Source organism: Lolium rigidum, chromosome 1 (genome assembly GCF_022539505.1).
Source record: "Lolium rigidum isolate FL_2022 chromosome 1, APGP_CSIRO_Lrig_0.1, whole genome shotgun sequence".
NCBI lineage: Eukaryota > Viridiplantae > Streptophyta > Magnoliopsida > Poales > Poaceae > Lolium > Lolium rigidum.
Window position 1 is genome coordinate 205,408,985 of NC_061508.1, and position 18,902 is coordinate 205,427,886.

Genomic DNA, 18,902 nt, shown 5'->3' on the forward strand with positions numbered 1-18,902 from the left:
TCATTATGATATTCATTGCTTTATGATCTTACCTGCAAGTTGTATACACGTGTTGTCTGTCCGAACCCGAGGCCCCAAAGTGACGTAAATTGGGACAACCGAAGGGGATGGCGGTGATATGAGGATCACATGTGTTCACGGAGTGTTAATGCTTTGCTCCGGTGCTCTATTAAAAGTAGTGCCTTAATTTCCAGTAGATTCCCTAGAGGCCCGGCTGCCACTAGCTGGTAGGACAAAAGATGTTGTGCAAGTTTCTCACTGCGAGCACGTACGACTATATATGGAACACATGCCTATTGATTGATTAGTACTTGGATACCGTTTTATTATTATCTGCAAATGCCCTGCTTTGATTGTTACATGAGTTTCTCTCATCCAAGCAACGCCCGTTCATCCATCCATGTGCCTACAGTATTTTAATCCTGCTGTTTACTATAATCACTACTGCTGTCTTTGTTACTCTCTGCTTTGTTATTTCACTACCGCCATCTGCTATAAAGCTGTTACTACTTGATAAACTCTTGCGAGCAAGTCTGTTTCCAGTGCAGCTGAATTGACAACTCCGCTGTTAAGGCTTTCAAGTATTCTTTGTCTCCCCTTGTGTCGAATCAATAAATTGGGTTTTACTTCCCTCGAAGACTGTTGCGATCCCCTATACTTGTGGGTCATCAATGTGTGCCCCAGGAACCTTGTAAAGACCTGTTTTCTGCCTCGAGGAATTCCCTTAGGAAGTGGGCTAGGCCTTTGTGGCGTTGCTCACAGGAGACCTGAGTGAAGCCTTTGTGGCGTTGGTCTGGTCTTCGTGGCGACCACACTTCTCCAAACGTAGACGTACTTCCTCTCAAAAGGAAGGAACTACGGGAATCATCTTTGTGTCTCCGCGTGCTCTACTCTCGGTTACCTCTATCCATATTAGCTCTACTATATCTTGTCTAGCTATATCTTGCTTAGTTGTAGATCTTGTCATATAGGTAAATTCATATAGTTGCATATCTAGAGAATTTACCTTTGTGTCAAGCCTAAACCGAAAAAGAACTAAAAGTTGGTTAGCACCTAATCACCCCCTCTAGGTGCGTCATACGATCCTTTCACATGCAACATAGATGCATATGGATGATTCATATAGTGCAACATAGATGCATATGAATGATTTTAGAAATTTATGTGCATAACATTGACACAGTAAACCATTGACCACGAGGGTACTAAACTAACGACTCTAAACAAAATTGGTTACTAATTTCCTCATCATGAAGATGAAGATGCTGACAACATGCATGAACCTTCAGTACAACTCTCCTAAAAATGAACATGATTTTGTATGTTGGTTGCTACGACTATTGTCAATTTATTATGTGGTTTTTATTACATGATTTTATTAACCGTGTTAGCAAATAGATGACGTCCTACAATGCGAGCATCCAAATTACGACAATTTGACTATCAATTAAGGTATACAAAATATTCAAATTTGTCAAATAAAAATAGCATTACTAGATTTTCCATTAAAGTTTCAAAGTGTATCACAAATCTATGAATTTGTACTAATATATTCATATAAATAATGATCAAATCTGTGGTCTAAAGACTAGGTTGAAAGCTAAACCATTATTAATAGAAAGCCACATGCATCGAACCAACCGTGCCCATATATATCTTACCCCCTTCATCCCTCCATCATATTTGAGCAACCGATGACCTCAAAACACGTAATTTTTAAAATCTTCGTCGTTCGTTGGAAAATCTTAGTTCCTATAGTGCATGGAATTAACCTCAAAAACCCTACTTTTGATCGTTCTTTTGATATTTTATTTTACTTGATTTTTTTATTTGTTTTAGCTATGCTGAACAACTCAACTCAACTCATCACGATTTTTATTCGATATTCAAACTTCAAAATAGATCATGAAAAAGTTGAGATATAACCTCAAATTCCTTTTTAGATGAAATGGAACTTAATTTTGCGCACTGTTCAAAAAATCGCCTGATTCAACGATTAATCGACCGATTAATCACTGCTTGATGGTCACCGATTAGCCGATAAACTCATTTATCACCCAATTAGCTCATTTATCGCCCGATTAATCGACCGATTTGTCTATTAATCGCTAATCGCCAGCCGACCGAGTTGACACCGATAAGCGATTTCCTCAACATTGATTTTGCTACATGCTTGACCTATATTTTCATTCCGGTTTTCGATATGAGTGCAAGTTCTGATGTTCATGAATTAGAGCTCTTATTAGTTTTGCCTATATGATTATGCATGCTTATGTTCTTATGTTCTGAACTTTACTTGCCATTGTTTCCTACTTATATGATTAGACATGCTTAATTTAGTTCATATGTTCTATCTTGCTAGAAATACAACTGACACGTGGTGTTCTACGGAGAGTACCGAAATCTACACTTGTTGGGATGATGTTAGCTCGCAAATGACTGGTTACGTGGGGAATCGTCACAAAGGGTTCAAGACAAGAGAGGAGGCAGAAGAAACCTAACCCCAATTCTTAGCGAAACAATCAAACTAGTATGAACCTTTCAAGATCGTAGTACATGTTGTTTCCAAGATCGAAGAACATGGAGCGTCAAATTTCACAGGTAATCGTGAATCAAGTAGGCTCAAAGATTTTACCAAAGAACCAAGGCGAGCCCTAAATGCAAGTTGTTAGAGCATCTCCAACAGACGCGCTATATAGGCCGCGCGGCATAAAAACGTCCGATATAGCGCGCGTGGGAGGGAATATGGCGCTCCAGCAGGCGCGGTAAACGACGCGGCGCTGTAAAAATTTTAGGGCGCGCGGCGTTTTGCACAAACCGGAGCGGCATATCTGGCGCGTCGGCTACAGCGCGCGGCAACGCTCGTCCAAGCGCGAAAAAGCCAACGGCTGGAAATTTCCTTCCCCCGCGCCCGCACCCTCATTTCCCCACCTACCGCCGGCGCGAAATCCAGCCGCCGCCGGTCGACTCCGCGGCCGCCCCCGCTTCTGCGCGCCGCCGCGCCGTAGATCCGCGTCGCCCGCACCTCCTCCTAGCAGCAGCGGACGCTCCGCCGCACTGTGTCGCTCGCGCCGCCGCCATCGACGAGCTGTACTCGGCGCTCCTTCTCCGCGGCCCCCTTCGCGCCGCCGTCGCGTTCTCCTCCGCGCAGGCGTCGCCATGTCGTCCTCGTCGTCCTCGAGCTTGCTAGCAACATGGCGCGCCCATGGTGCTCGCCCATTTGCTCGCAAGGTATGAACCTCCGCCGGCCGGCCTCTATTAGTAGCCAATTATCTACAATAGTTCATAGTGAAGTAATTTTATACATATGTTTGTAGAGTTCATCATATGATTCATCGGATGACGAGCTCGACCAAGAAGAAGAGGAGAACATATCGATACTATTAGCATATCGCGCCGTTAAGAGGCCAAAATTTGGTGGATCGGTGTTCGGTAGACAGAAGTTGTGGAGAGAAAGGATTGAAGGGCATGAGAAGTTGATGCGGTCATATTTCAATGAGAATCCGATTTTCCCCGAAAGCTATTTTCGGCGGCGTTTCCGGATGAGTCTCAACTTGTTCAAGCACATTGCAACGGAGGTCACCAAATATGATCGCTTCTTTGAACAAAGGAGGAATGCCGCCGGAGAACTTGGTCATAGCACATATCAAAAGGTGACCGCCGCCTTGCGTATGTTGGCATATGGTATACCGGCGGATCTTATTGATGATCATTTGCCCATGGGAGAGAGCACTTCTATCTTGTGTGTGAAGCGCTTTGTCGTTGCAATTGTCAATGTCTTTGGCTCCACATACTTGTGAGCCCCCAATGCTCAAGACACGGCAAGACTTTTGGAGATCAACGCCAACCGGGGTTTCCGGTATGCTTGGTTCCATTGATTGTATGTATTGGAGTTGGAAGAATTGTCCGACGGCATGGCATGGACAATTCAAAGGCTACAAGAAGGATGCCACCATAGTACTTGAAGCGGTGGCCGACCAAGAGACTTGGATATGGCATGCTTTCTTTGCAATGCCCGGATCTTGCAATGACATCAATGTTCTTCAACGGTCACCACTAATGACAAGACTTGCAATGCGGGAAGGTCCATTGGTGGAGTTTGAAGCAAATGGCCACAAGTACAACTATGGCTACTTCCTCGCCGACGGCATATATCCAAGGTGGCAAACTTTTGTGAAGCCAATTATTCAACCAAGAGGTAAGAAGCAAACCCAATTCCACAATGCACAAGCGGCGGCTAGGAAAGATGTAGAGAGAGCATTTGAGATTTTGCAAGCCCAATTTGCCATTGTTAGAGGACCGGCTAGATTTTGGGACCAAGATTGGCTTTGGTATATCATGACCGCGTGTGTAATCATGCACAACATGATTATAGAGGATGATCGCGGAAAAGATGTGGATCATACCCACTACGACTTGATGGGGGTTCCCGTGCAAGTGAGGAGATCCGCACATAGGATTGCCCGATTCATTGCCTCATACCATGCCATTCGGTGCAACGACACACATGATGAGCTTCAAAAAGATCTCATGGAAGAATGGTGGAATTGGAATGGACAACAATAGTTGCATATTTGTTGTATTTGTTTGAAAACTATGTGTTGTATTGTCCGAAAACCATGTTGTATTGTTGTATGTTGGACGTGTTGTATTTGGTGTGAAGTATTGTTGTGAACAATGTATTGTATTTGGATGGTACAATTTATTTGTGAATTTTTATATATTGTTTGATCTTGTTGGATGCATATTTGTGCGTGTTTGTTGTTTGCGCCGCGCCCGCGCCCTGCAAAATGGCGCGTCCGGCGGAGGTGCTATTTTACCGCGCCAACGCTCGGTGCAAAATGGCGCACCCGACGGAAGAGAAATCGCTCCGGCGCGCGGCAACGGTTTACAGTGCGCATAATCTGAGATTTAGCGCGCCGCGATATAGCGCGCCTGCTGGAGATGCGCTTACATTGTTGGCAACTACTCGTAGTGCAAATACATGATCAGCCTCGGTTTTTTACTCATGGAGCAGCTAGCGGAACAAAACCTGGAAACAAGAAAAAACCATACCAGCAACCCAAACTCGCACTTGAATTCTGAATTTGTTCGGTGTCCGGCCTTTCCTCTCTCGTTTTTTTTGTACGGGACGTTGGCTCTTTCTTCTCCCGTGTACCAAAAAAACAGGTCCGGTCCAACGGGCTGAACCGGACCCCGTCACGGCGCCTCCTCCGCCAAAGCCGTCGCTCTGTGGCCGGCTCCAGATCCGGTCATCTACACCGCCGCCGTCCGCCCCGCGCCCCTCAGCTCATCGGGACCAACCTCCAACGCCGCCCACCTCCTCCTTCCCAACCTCCAAGCCCTGGTCCTCTTCCGCCCCGTCATACTCCGCGGTGAGCTCGCCAAGCACGCTGTCTCCGAGGGGATAGGTACCGAGTTCTGCTCTGATTCGATTGATTCTAGGTCCTTGTAGCATACAATCTCTGCTACGTGAATGAGTTGTTGGTAGTTTCGGATTCCTGATCCTCCCGCGGCCTCTTCTGTTTCTGCATTAGGTTCAGAAGAATCAGTTAGGCCGGACGGCGGGAGAAGTTGCGGCGAGACGACAACGTGCAGTCACGCACGGAATTATCCTCCGAATTGAAAGTTTAGACCTTTCCCCGCCTCCGATCAAGCTCGCCGGCCAAGCCGCCATGGACGCCGGGCAGCTCTTCTCCGTCGACCCGCTCGAGCGCCAGGCCGCGAGGGGCCACGGCGCCGTCACCTCAATGGCAGCCGGCAGCGACGTCATCGTCCTCGGCACCTCCCGGGGCTGGCTCGTCCGCCACGATTTCTCTTTCGAGGACGCCCAGGGCGAGTCCCATCCCATCCCACTCCCCACTCCCCACTCTGCATGCCCTTTTCTGTTTAGCTAATAATCAACGCCACCCCTCCTCCAGATCTCGACCTCGGGCTCGGCCGCTCCGGCGAGCACTCGGTGCACCGGGTGTTCCTGGACCCAGGGGGCAAGCACTGCGTCGTCACCGTCATCCACCCAGGGGGCGCCGAAACCTACTACCACCACGCCAGGTGGCCGCGCCCCAAGCCACTGGCCCGCCTCCGCGGCCTCCTCGTCAATGCTGTCGCCTGGAATCGCCAATCCATCACAGAAGGTTTTTTGCACATTGTTCCAACTGTATATCCTGATCCCCTCTGCTGTTTCGCTGTTCTTGACTGGTTAGTCTCTGCGATTTCGGTGCTGCAGCATCAACCAAGGAGATAATCCTGGGGACCGAAACTGGGCAGCTCTTTGAGATGGCCGTGGATGAGGCCGACAAGAAGGAGAAGTATGTCAAGCTGCTTTTCGAGCTCACCGAGCTGCACGAGGGCATCAAAGACCTGCAGGTTTGAATTCTTGCTACCAGTACCAGGGCCATGGTTCAATGCACAATTTTGTGTTGATGGCCTTTTTGTTGGAGTGGGTGTTATCGAGTAATTTGTTGCGCAGATGGAGACAACTGTGGTTGGGAATGCCACAAGGTACTATGTGATGGCTGTCACGCCCACACGGCTTTACTCATTCACCGGCATTGGTTCGCTAGAAGTAAGTAACATTTCTCTATTTTTTTTTTATCTGTTGCATCTTTCAGTATTTTATCGAGATTGATTGCATTTGTGAAAAAACAACAACTTACTGTTAGACTTGGGAATTCGACAGTATATCATTGATATTGCTGCTTACATCGAGTAACATGACTCAGTGACATTGAAAATGCTACACATTATACTCAGCCATTTGAAATCAGTATATCTTCCTTGGCTAGATAGATGTAGGTGATTAGAACATCACTTGGAATGCCCTGTATTTCTGTGAGCAGCTTCAGATACTACACGTTTTCTGCAGATGATTTTGTGTATGTTCTGCTCTTTTAGTTTCAGTTTTTAAGAGATGCAAGATGTGTGTATATGCTCATTTCTTATGATATCGTCTGTAATAACAACCTTGCTTCACAGACTGTTTTTGCTAGCTATGCCGACCGTGCCATTCACTTCATGGAGCTACCAGGAGAAATTCCTAATAGGTAAGTGTAGTATGATTTATACGAGTGTTATAGCAAAGTGCCTGCTATTTGTGCTCTATTATTGTGCGTAGGGGTTTTCTGTTTGTAACATATGTTTGCATTGCATGGCATCCAGTGAACTACATTTCTTCATCAAGCAAAGAAGGGCTAAACATTTTGGATGGCTTTCTGGAGCTGGAATTTATTACGGCGAACTGAATTTTGGAGCTCAACACAGGTGTAGTGTGTAACTTAATTTCATCCTGTAATTTACTAATTTGTAAAAGGAATTAGATCATGGTTTTCTCTAAACCAGATTTCACTTAGCAATAAATTTCTCCTAATACACGCATTTTTCGTTACTGACCTAAACTTGTTATAAGTTTAATCATTGAACTTATGGCGAATGAGGAAAATCATCTACTGATGCATTCCCGAATGTAAGCTGGTGTCTAGACATGCCACAAAGAATTGAGATGATTAAATTCTTATAGGGGTTACGTTCAAAATTAGCTTTGTACCCATTTGTTGTGATAAGAATTAATGATCAATGTTTTACCTTCATAACTTGAAACTGTGAAAACTCATGAGATACTCTTTTGAAATATACTCCTTAGTACATGAGCCTAATGATTGTCTCTGTTACTTTAAGCCTATGTACTTGAAATTTCATAGTTTTAGCTGTCTGGTTGAATGTGTAAGGTTCTTTCTTTTATGTCAAACTCACAGATAGCATCGAACCAGCTTAGTCGCAACACACAGTGAGCCTAATGTTGAGAAAGTACAAGTGTCTATAAAACTTTTATTAAACCTATGGTTTCTCAAAAGAAATAGACTACGGTGCTACTTTAGTTTTTCTTGCTATAATATTTTCGCCACTGCTTTCTTCTTGAATTAATATTGGGAAACTCAATTGAGAGCACTTTATTTATCTACTATTTGTTAGTTCTGCAGTTCTACTAGCGGAGATGAGAATTTTGTGGAAAACAAGGGTTTCTTTGACTATTCAAAACTCGGAGATTCCAGCATGAAACCAGCGTCATTTGCATTGTCTGAGTTCCATTTTCTGCTCTTGATTGGAGACAAAATTAAGGTAAGATGCTGCAAAAAATAGCTTTGCATATTTTATCTGTGATTTACTTTGCATTCATGCATAATTTCTCTTTTCCCAAGTATCAATTGCTTATAAGGGCAACACATCACATAACTTGTATTTCTTAGGTTGTGAACAGAATCAGTCAGAAAATTGTGGAGGAGATTGTAGTTGATAATACAGCTGAATCTTCAAAAGGAATCATTGGGCTCTGTAGTGATGCGTCAACTGGAGTTTTCTATGCATTTGATGACAGTTCTATATTCCAGGTATGTAATTCTGATGCTTGCTTTTGAGTCATGTATTAATGCTTCTAGGATGGTGGTGCTAATTATGTTTGCTATAGGTTTCTACGTCTGATGAGGGTCGTGATATGTGGCAAGTATACTTGGATATGAAGACATACGCTGTTGCGCTGTCCCATTGCCGTAATGCTTTTCAGAGGGACCAAGTTTATCTGGTGCAGGTAATGTTTTATTCTTTGAGATTAATGTGAAGTAATGCTCATACATCTCGATGCATGTGAACATGTTTGCAGAATAGTCACATGTGATTTTTTGTGCTCCTGCATCGCGATAAGCTGGATCTTGTCTTGCAATGATCAATGACTTCTGTTCTTGTATAAAACCTTTTTGTTTGCAGGCTGATGCTGCATTTGCTGCAAAAGAATATTACATAGCAGCTTCGTTCTATGCGAAGGTGAAACCCATAGTGTGTTCCTTAGTAGGTTTTCTTTCTATTTTGTTGTCCTGTTCATTGACATCATGTTGTTTGGTTCAGATGAATTATATCCTATCATTTGAGGAGATCAGTTTAAAATTTATATCTGTAGGTGAGCAGGTAATTTGTTCAAAACTTTCTGATATTTTTACAAGTTTTTAGAAGCCATCTTTCTAGAATATACTCCTACTGAGTCAATGGGTATTGTTGAAAACTTCTCTGTGATCTATTTCTTGTTGATGTATTCATTTATCCTCATCTTTGTCACATCCATGTGAAATATAGAAGGTTCAGTACGTCTTGGATTCATCTTGAGATCTATTTCTTGTTGTGCATTTACTTAGGCGAAGCTTTCGTTGTTCTGTGTTGTGCTATTTCATAGGATTTATGCTGTTATAACATTTTCTATGTGACTCTCTTGATTTATATCTGCAATCATGGACTTGTCTACTCGACAGGATGCTCTCAGGACTTTCTTACTGCGAAGGCTCGATAACCTCACAAAAAATGATAAGATGCAGATAACGATGATCTCGACTTGGGCTACTGAGCTGTACTTAGACAAGGTACCTACTGCCCACGATTCCATTTTGCAGCACTCTATAATAATGTACTTCAATTGCTTTGCAATTGAAATAGTGCTTCAATGGCTGTGTAACTGCATTTGTGGGGCTTACTCGGTATATTTTGCGTAATATTTGTAGATTAATCGTCTCCTGTTGGAAGATGACACAGGCACCACTACAAATACAGTAACAGATTCCCACAGCTCAGCATATCGTTCAGTAGTAAATGAATTCCGTGCGTTTCTCAGTGATAGCAAAGACGTATTAGATGAAGCAACAACTATGATACTATTGGAAAGGTATGTCTATTATTGTTGTGCATTGCATGTCAGTTGGATTCTTAGTTTGTTCCCATTCTGATAGTCATATATACACAATCATGCAGGTACGCAACATATGTAAAGTAATTGAGACTACATTTATGTTGTATACTTGTGATGAGCTAAAATATGAACGTGAAGCATCGATCGAAACTTGCGATTAAGTAATAAGACCCAGACAAACCTGAGATGATTGGAAAGCTAATCATTGTCTTGTTATAACCCCCAGACTCTGTGTATAGCCGTAGTATTATGGATTGAGAAGTATATCTTCGTAGCTATAACATATCTATTTTTAGGATTTTAGCAGGGAGAATGCTGAGGTGCCTGTAGAACAGAAGCACACTATTTTCATAGCCTTCTTTTGTACTTGTAATGAACAAGATGTACTGTGTTTTCTCTGTTCCAATGCATTACTGGTTCCATGCATGAGCCTGGGTCCTCTGATTAATCTGTTTAAATTGTTGGCAGTTACGGCAGAGTGGATGAACTGGTATATTTTGCTGGTTTGAAGGAGCAGTATGAAATTGTGGTTCATCATTACATTCAGGTCAAGCACTTATTAACTTAAGAAAGCTAGTCTTAACACAATATCTTTTGTTTCATGTTTTAGTGAAGGTAGACCCACTAATAACACGTGCCATGACCTCTTTAGGCCTAGTCGAGGTCAGAAAGCAGTTGGGCAAGCTGCATAACCCGTCTAACTATTTTTTAGAAGCATGTTCCTGTAACATATGTACTGGTATGGGCTCAGGCCAGTCCAGACTAGCTTGGGCTGTATCTGAGCTGGGACAGTCTCATGTTCCCGCTATAGATATCTAGCATCAAAATCAAATTCACTTATCTCTCCTTTTCTTGAATACCTTTATTTTTTCAATAAATTCGCATATGTGTAAAAATAATAAATGGAGCAGTTATTCAGCGTAATACATCGATCTATAAATATGTCCAAATTTTCTTCCTTTATGCTAGTCTCAATACACGTCCTTTATCAAGTATCACTGCATACTTTATTACACATATTTTTTTGAACCCATTGCTTCACTTTAATATACTCTTCAAAAATCATAAATCGACACACAGTTTATATATGTTATATGGACCATTCTTCTTACAAACCCATTGACCTTGGCTGAGGTACTGGTGCTAATGTTTTGCTGCTTGCTTGTTCAGCAAGGAGAAGCAAGGAAAGCCTTGGAAGTGCTTCAACGACCTAATGTTACAGTAGACCTTGTGGTACTTTTCTACAACTCAGAAAATTGTTATTCTGCTTACCATACAAAACTTACCTTTATTTACTTACATTGGTTATTAAGCAGCTAAACTTCTTAAGTGTATAAAAATGTCCACCTAAAACTTGTTTTCTTGCAGTATAAATTCGCCCCAGATTTGATCATGTTAGATGCCTATGAGACAGTCGAATCATGGATGATTGCAAGAAGCAAGTTGAATCCAGGGAAGCTTATACCTGCAATGATGCGTTATGTGAGCGAACCACATGCCAAGTATGATACGCAAACAACTTATTATCTATTCTGTTCTCTTATTAGAGTACTACTCTATAAACGAGTCTTCATGTACAACAACAACAACATCAAAGCCTTTCTCCCAAGCAAGTTGCAGTAGGCTAGATATGAACCCAACAAAACATAAGGAAACCAAAACAAGGAGAGGGAAAAAAGAACAAATAAACTAAGATTCCGGCACATGGATCGCTGATTTCCATGCAGTCATATCAAGAGCCAAATCTTTAGGGACATTCCAGTCCCTCAAGTCTCTTTTTACCGCTTCTGCCCATGTCAACTTTGGTGGTCCTCTGCCCCTCGTATTTTCCAGTGATGCGTTATGTGAGTGAACCACATGCCCATTGCCAAGTATGATACACAAACAGCTTATTATCTATTCTGTTCTCTTATTATACTACTATAAACGAGTCTTCGTGTAACAAAATTTCTACTAGCTTACTTCTAACTTCTAAGAGCCTATACTCTCAGTGCAGTGTAAGTTACATCTTGGTAAAAAGATTGGCTTCGGCCTCCAAACACTCGTTTGGAAGCTTGGTTTCAGCCCAGCTCCAATCCGTCTTTTCCTTAATACACCTGAAAAAAGAATTCTGCTGGGTTGGCTGCCGCCCGCTCTCCACTTTTCCTGCTTACGTGCTGCAACTGCCTGACTACTGCACGCTACGAAGGCAAAGCTGGCAGCACCGCATGAGGAGGTCGGCGACGGCAGACACACATTCTTCTCCTGGCTGCTCCGCCACCGCTGGTAACCGCGTGAGAAGGTGGTGCTTGCCTCTCCCGGGCATGATGAAGGCGACTTTGGCAGCTGCACGTTCTTCTCCCACTTGGTGTCCCATTCATTTCCTGTGATGCGCCATCTCATGCCTGCTCGTTGACCCATCTGGTCCTCAGTTCTTGTTTACTTGATGCTTCGCAGATCCAGTTTCTTATGTCATATTAATTATAAGAACCTGCAGGATGAAGAACCAATCAGTGTGAAGTACAAGAGATTGCCAATTCTGTTCTACTAGTCGTATGTGATAACCTCTGAACTACCTTGGTATCCAAATAGCAGTTTACAATCAGAAAAAAATACCCTTATATTCAATTGTTTTGGGGTTTTTAGTAAAATACCATTGTTATGTGTTTCCAAGGGTATGCATATCATGTGTCCCAAACAGGGTCTAAAGGTTTTAGCATTTCAGGGAAACTATGAATGTTACAATAAACAATACGTTGAAATGTTAAATTCAAGTCTGTAGCCATATTGGAATTTCATCCCATTTGAGATGGAGAAACTTTGAATCAAACTATTAGAAAGTGTTCTAGTGGGTATTATTCTCTGCTCTGGAGCAACATGTACTCCTGAGCAGCTAACTTTTCTGTTCTTTAGATGATTTGTGAACTGAACATGTTAGCAACTCTTGCAGGAATGAAACACATGAAGTCATTAAATACTTGGAATTTTGTGTCAAAGATTTGAACAATGAGGATCCTGGAGTGCACAATTTGTTGCTCTCATTGTATTCCAAGAAGGTATATTTTCTTGCCATAATGCATATTTTGCTGTTCATGTGTGCTATATGCCAAGAAGATACATTATGTTGCCATTATTTCAAAATAGAAAGAAATGCAGACTAATTTTACATTGGCAATAGGCATTGACTTTATGCCCATGCATAATAGCAGCATCACTTACTATCGCATTGCAGTCATGTCATTATTCGCCTTTCCCCTGTTCCTTTACCATGTTGTAACATGTGTGTACCATAAGTCAATATTTGTCGCACATGCGAACTGATGAAAGGTATGTTGTTTTTAATACGTTGGTCTTTTCATCTGTAGGAGGATGAATCCCAGCTTTTGCAATTTCTCGACACTAAGTTCGGTAGTGGACAAGCAAATGGCCCCGAGTTCTTTTATGAACCCCAGTATGCTCTGCGTCTATGTCTCCAAGAGAAGAGAATGCGTGCTTGTGTTCGTATTTACAGCATGATGTCCATGCACGAGGAAGCTGTGGCACTTGCTTTGAGGGTAAACTTCACTATATATTATCTGAGAAGCATCTGCTGTCCTTTACATATTGATGCTTATTTTGTTCTCATTTCCTGAGGTTCTCCTTATTGCTGTACTTTGTTTGGTCCTCACTAGGTGGACTTAGAGCTTGCAAAGGCAGAAGCAGACAAAGTTGAAGATGATGAAGAGCTTAGGAAAAAGCTGTGGCTTAAGGTTGCAAAGCATGTCATCGAGCAAGAGAAAGGAGTCAAGAGAGAGAACATAAAGAAAGCTATAGAGTTCCTATCAGAGACTAACAACTTGCTGAAGATTGAGGATATCTTGCCATTTTTCCCAGACTTTGTATTGATTGACGACTTTAAAGTAAGATATATGAATCTGATCTATGCATATATAGAATGACCTTCTAATGTTCATTTTGTTCTTGAAGGCTCATGATTCCACGTCGTTCCTAGCTCTTAGTTACTGTTCCACGTATCAGTCATGTTAGTTCCATGTTCTTGGCAATAACAATGAAAATATGATTCGAGCAGGAGGAGATCTGCAAATCTCTCAAGGACTATAACAGCCAGATTGAGCAACTGAAGCAGGAGATGGATGATGCTACGCGTGGAGCAGACAACATAAGGAGTGATATCGGTGCCCTTGCTCAGAGATATACTGTGATTGATCGCGAGGAGGAATGTGGGGTAAGAGAATGGTGCCATGAGATCACTGGTATATCAGATTTGCTTGGCTTGTGTGCCTGTTGCAGTTTTTTACATGAGAGTTAATTAGTTTCCCATCCTTTGCATACTGGGCATGTGGTAAGCGATGTTTGAGAAAAAAGATGACCCAAAGTATAGGCTGACATCTGTTTTGTTAATACAGAGCCTCCTCAAGTGCACACACATTTTTTCCTCTCAGTGCAGACGGTTCACCGTCGTATGATTTATGTACTTAATATCTTCTGCGCTGAATCATGGTGCTTATTATTTGTCATATACTTAACAGGTATGCCGGCGCAAAATATTGACTGTGGGAGGATTGCACCAGGTAGGAAGAAGTTATACATCTGTTGGACACATGGCCCCTTTCTATGTGTTTCCCTGTGGACACGCCTTCCATGCGAATTGTTTGATTGGCCATGTAACTCGCTGCACTAGCCAAGTTCAAGTAAGTCTCTCTGCGGAGGTTCAATCGTTTGTCCCATTTCTCAATAATAGACTAGACTTGAGTTCATTATTGTGTGTACATGTGGGCTAAGGTTGAGTTTGTCTTTCTTGTAGGCTGAGAGGATACTGAACCTTCAGAAGCAGCTTAGCTTAATGGACGGGAAAGCAGCCAAAGACAATGGCGTGATTGGAAACGGTGAACCTATTATGAGTACAACACCAGTTGATAAGGTTTGGCGATATTTTAACTCAGAATATATTTCACTCTGCAGTCCTTATGCCTGATGTCATCGTAATTGTTAACAGCTGAGGTCGCAGTTGGACGATGCTGTAGCAAGCGAGTGCCCCTTCTGCGGCGATCTGATGATCAAGGAGATCTCGATGCCTTTCATTCTCCCTGAAGAGTCGGCCGAAAAGGCTTCATGGGAAATCAAACCTCAACCGGCGGCTCAGAAGATTCTTCCGATGACCATGTCTATATGATACCATGGACGTCTGTACCTGGTGTTGACGACCTAGTCCTAGATTTTTTGGTGGATTTGGTTGTGACAGTTGTGCAGCCTGTGTACTTATTCAGTGTTCCTCACCAGAGGTGTTTTTCTCCTTACAGCTTTTGTTCATAAAAACTTGAGTTACCGGGCCCTTGTACAGTGCAGGACCTCATTCTGTAATTCTACCAGCTAGTTTCTGCGAAGATGTATTTCCCCGCAGTTGTGCTAATAAAGCACGACGGTTGTATTGTACAGTTGTACAAGAAATATTTTGATTCAGTTGTGAAAACTGGCAAATCATCTGTAGCTGCATCTGAAGTAGTGAACGTTTATACTCCCTTCGTTCCAAAATAAGTTTTGCAGATTTGTCTGGATTTACATGTATCTAGACGCAAATCTAGACAAATCTGCAACTTATTTTGGAACAGAGGAAGGGGAAGACGCTCTTGTAGTTTCTGTGGTATATTGGAGTAACTGAGTTTACAACCTCTGAATAATGTTGATCTCCTTTTTTTGAGGGATGAAGAATTGACGGAAGAAATTGTGTAGCATGGTAGTATCTGCGCGCATGATACATTCGGGGTTTCGTGCGGCATCCGTAGGAGGATCTTGCGTTCCAAACAGGGCCTTGGACACTGCCAACGGAACAATGCTTCATCAGCATTGTTTACACATGCAAACTGCAATGGAAGTTTGCATTCGACTGTTGCAAATCCGTTGCAACGGACACTGCTTCTCAGTTAAGAGGAGCAAGAAAGAAGAAAAGACTAATTATGGATTGAAAAGGCCGAGACCGGTCTCAAGCAAACGGAAGAACAATGGTGCTCTAATATTAGATTAGAAGCATGCTTCATTGCAGGACGTGATCATAAATAGCTAGCTTGCATTCTCGTCCATGAGTGTATCCATTGGACAAGGTTTGCCACTCTAGGTGCTATAAAGACAACAATAGCCTCCTCCTAAACTTGGCTACGTACGTCCCCTCCAATCCTTCTTCATCCTCGAACCTTTTCCACCCGTCGGTCGCTGTTGTCTGTCGCCGGTCCCGCAGCCATGGCGGGCGGCGTGGTGATAAGCTCCTCCGGGGGCAAGGTCTACCCTGGGCACATGACGGCCTTCGTCTTCTTCTCCTGCCTCGTTGCCTCCTCCGGCGGGCTCATCTTCGGCTACGACATCGGCATCTCCGGTATGCCTTGAGACGTACAGTAGGAAATGGAAAGAAATTGATTGATGATCATGGGTCAAGTAACTAACGAGAGTGAAATAATTTGCGTGGGTGAAGGTGGCGTGACGTCCATGGACTCATTCTTGAGCGAGTTCTTCCCATCGGTGTACGCCCAGTCGCAGGCGAACAAGGACACGAACCAGTACTGCAAGTTCAACAGCCAGCTGCTGACGCTCTTCACGTCGTCGCTGTACCTGGCGGCGCTTGCGACGTCCTTCGTGGCCGCCTCCGTCACGCGCATCTTCGGCCGCAAGTGGTCCATGTTCTGCGGCGGCATCACGTTCCTCGCCGGCTCTGCCCTCAACGGCGCCGCCACGAACCTGATGATGCTCATCATGGGCCGCCTCCTCCTCGGCGTCGGGGTCGGCTTCGCCAACCAGTCCGTCCCGCTCTACCTCTCCGAAATGGCCCCTGCCAACCTCCGCGGCATGCTTAACATCGGCTTCCAGCTCATGACCACCATCGGCATCCTCTCCGCGAACCTCATCAACTACGCCACCGTCAGCATCGAGGGCGGCTGGGGCTGGCGCATCGGCCTCGGCCTCGCCGGCGTCCCGGCCCTCATCATCACAGTAGGCGCGCTCGCCCTTCCCGACACCCCCAACTCCCTCATCGCCCGGGGATACAACGCCGAGGCCAAGAAGGTGCTGATCAAGGTCCGGGGCACCTCCGACGTGAACGACGAGTACGACGACATGGTCGCCGCCAGCGAGGAGGCCAATGCCATCAAGCACCCTTGGCGGAATATCCTGGAGCCAAAGTACCGGCCCCAGCTCACCATCGCCGTGCTCATCCCATGCTTCCAGCAGCTCACGGGGATCAACGTCATCATGTTCTACGCGCCCGTGCTGTTCCTCACCATCGGCTTCGGCGGGGACGCGTCCCTCATGTCCGCCGTCATCACGGGCCTCGTCAACATGTTTGCCACCATCATCTCCATCATGTGCGTCGACCGCCTCGGTCGCCGCGTCCTGTTCCTGCAGGGCGGCACGCAGATGTTCGTGTCCCAGGTGGTGGTGGGCACCCTCATCGCGCTCCAGTTCGGCACCACGGGCGTCGGCGAGATGTCCAGGTCCTACGCCCTGCTGCTCGTCGTCTTCATCTGCCTCTACGTCGCCGGCTTCGCCTGGTCGTGGGGTCCCCTGGGGTGGCTCGTGCCCAGCGAGGTGTTCTCGCTGGAGATCAGGTCTGCGGGGCAGAGCATAGCCGTGTGCGTCAACATGACGCTCACCTTCATCATCGGCCAGGCGTTCCTCACCATGCTCTGCCACCTCAAGTTCGGCCTCTTCTACTTCTTCGCGGCGTGGATGGTTATCATGACCACATTCATCGCACTCTTCCTGCCGGAGACCAAGGGGGTGCCAATCGACGAGATGAGCCTCATCTGGAGCAGACACTGGTTCTGGAAAAAGTACGTCCCCGCCGGACACGAAGGCGGCAGCAACCGCAGAATGCACGGCGTCTAGCTTAGCTGCTCGTGCGTGTCCGCCAGATGTAGTTAGCTGCAGACTCAGTCAGAAGATAATGTTTGGCAGACATCGGAGGTCGCAGAATTTTCTTTACCTTTGGATTTATTTCAGGAATTTTAATTAGGACAGATTTTTTAGAAATTAATTAAGCCCTGCAGATGTAGAGGTTAATTTTCGGTTAGACATTTCAAAGATTCAATTTAGTGGTTTCCTGTTGCAAATAAAATTGTCTTATTTATACTCGATACTACGCATTTCCAGAAAAAGACTTTAACCGTAAATTTGGTCAATAAAATAGAAGATATACTAACTCAGGAATTATAAGGCCCATGTGCCAATTCGCTAAAACCAAGAAACTATACTTACATGGCTCACCTCATTAATTATTGCATGCACCAACAATTTCACATGCATAAGAGAAGAGAGAGAAAATGAGAACAATGCAGTGGGGAGAGAGAACAATTAATGAGAGGCCATATGATATTTAGCAGTTAAAAAAGCTCATAGGCCTTAGGACATGTACTAATGATAGAGAAGACAAACTTTCTCTTAGCAGATCCAGAGCCATCTAGAGAAAATACTAAATATAAACGGTGCAATGCATTATCTCTTATTTTTATCAAATCTCTCAATGTAATCATCGGATCTCAACTTATAAATGAAAAAGGAAAGATATTTCATCCCTTTGTTCCTGTGCTTTGTATATGAAGTACTTCTATTTTGTTTGAAATACTTACTTATCTGCGCGCTTCGATGGAAGTAGCCCCGAGCATACGACCCAACTCGTGGAGGAGTCATAACGCTCGGTTAATGCTATAAATTTACTGATGAATACATAATGTTCTGCACAGTAGTGCTACTATTGTAACTTGTAGGTTTTTGTATGCAACTTTGTAAAGCCTTTGATTGAAGAATGAATTGATACACTACCATCACGCGAAGCTGTTTCCTTAGCCTGATGCTTTGCTGACATGTCAGTTAGCATGCAAGTGGGTCATAATTATCAAAGGTATACCTGCTAGGCAGAATCAGCTACTCAAGCCTTTGCATATGGGTAAAGGGTGCATAGAATAAGTATATAAGTTGTGCATGACACAGCCCTCGAGTATATGGTGTATTAAAGGAAATATAAGCTTATAAAGTTATAATGGAGGAAAATTTAGCTTTATTGATAGAGCGTAGCTACATTGTAGGCCAAGTAGCCTTATTGTAAGATGATGGAAGAAAAATCCTTAGCGGAGAACCGTTAAAGCTGTGCGACATTCCATGGGTTGGAATACTGACTCCTCTCTTGACATTCTTAAGTCGATAGGCTCCACTAGGT

The 18,902-nt window shown here is 44.0% G+C and overlaps 2 protein-coding genes across 2 annotated transcripts; both read left to right on the plus strand.

Moving 5' to 3' along the window:
* Positions 1-5,568: 5,568 nt before the first annotated feature.
* On the plus strand, positions 5,569-15,190 carry LOC124688504 (vacuolar sorting protein 18-like). The gene is made up of 23 exons (XM_047222177.1): positions 5,569-5,835; positions 5,922-6,134; positions 6,227-6,366; positions 6,470-6,565; positions 6,976-7,043; positions 7,159-7,260; positions 7,977-8,115; positions 8,244-8,384; positions 8,462-8,581; positions 8,758-8,814; positions 8,896-8,955; positions 9,294-9,401; positions 9,540-9,700; positions 10,193-10,271; positions 10,895-10,957; positions 11,093-11,226; positions 12,654-12,759; positions 13,069-13,257; positions 13,375-13,602; positions 13,773-13,928; positions 14,233-14,394; positions 14,508-14,624; positions 14,700-15,190. Exons 1-23 carry the CDS (start codon positions 5,676-5,678, stop codon positions 14,874-14,876), a joined length of 2,976 nt encoding a protein of 991 aa, XP_047078133.1. The 5' UTR covers positions 5,569-5,675; the 3' UTR covers positions 14,877-15,190.
* Positions 15,191-15,919: 729 nt separating this feature from the next.
* LOC124683001 (sugar transport protein MST5) lies at positions 15,920-17,594 on the plus strand. Its single transcript, XM_047217590.1, has 2 exons — positions 15,920-16,070; positions 16,167-17,594. The coding sequence occupies exons 1-2, from the start codon at positions 15,938-15,940 to the stop codon at positions 17,573-17,575; spliced, it is 1,542 nt and encodes a 513-aa protein (XP_047073546.1). The 5' UTR covers positions 15,920-15,937; the 3' UTR covers positions 17,576-17,594.
* The last annotated feature ends 1,308 nt before the right edge of the window (positions 17,595-18,902 follow it).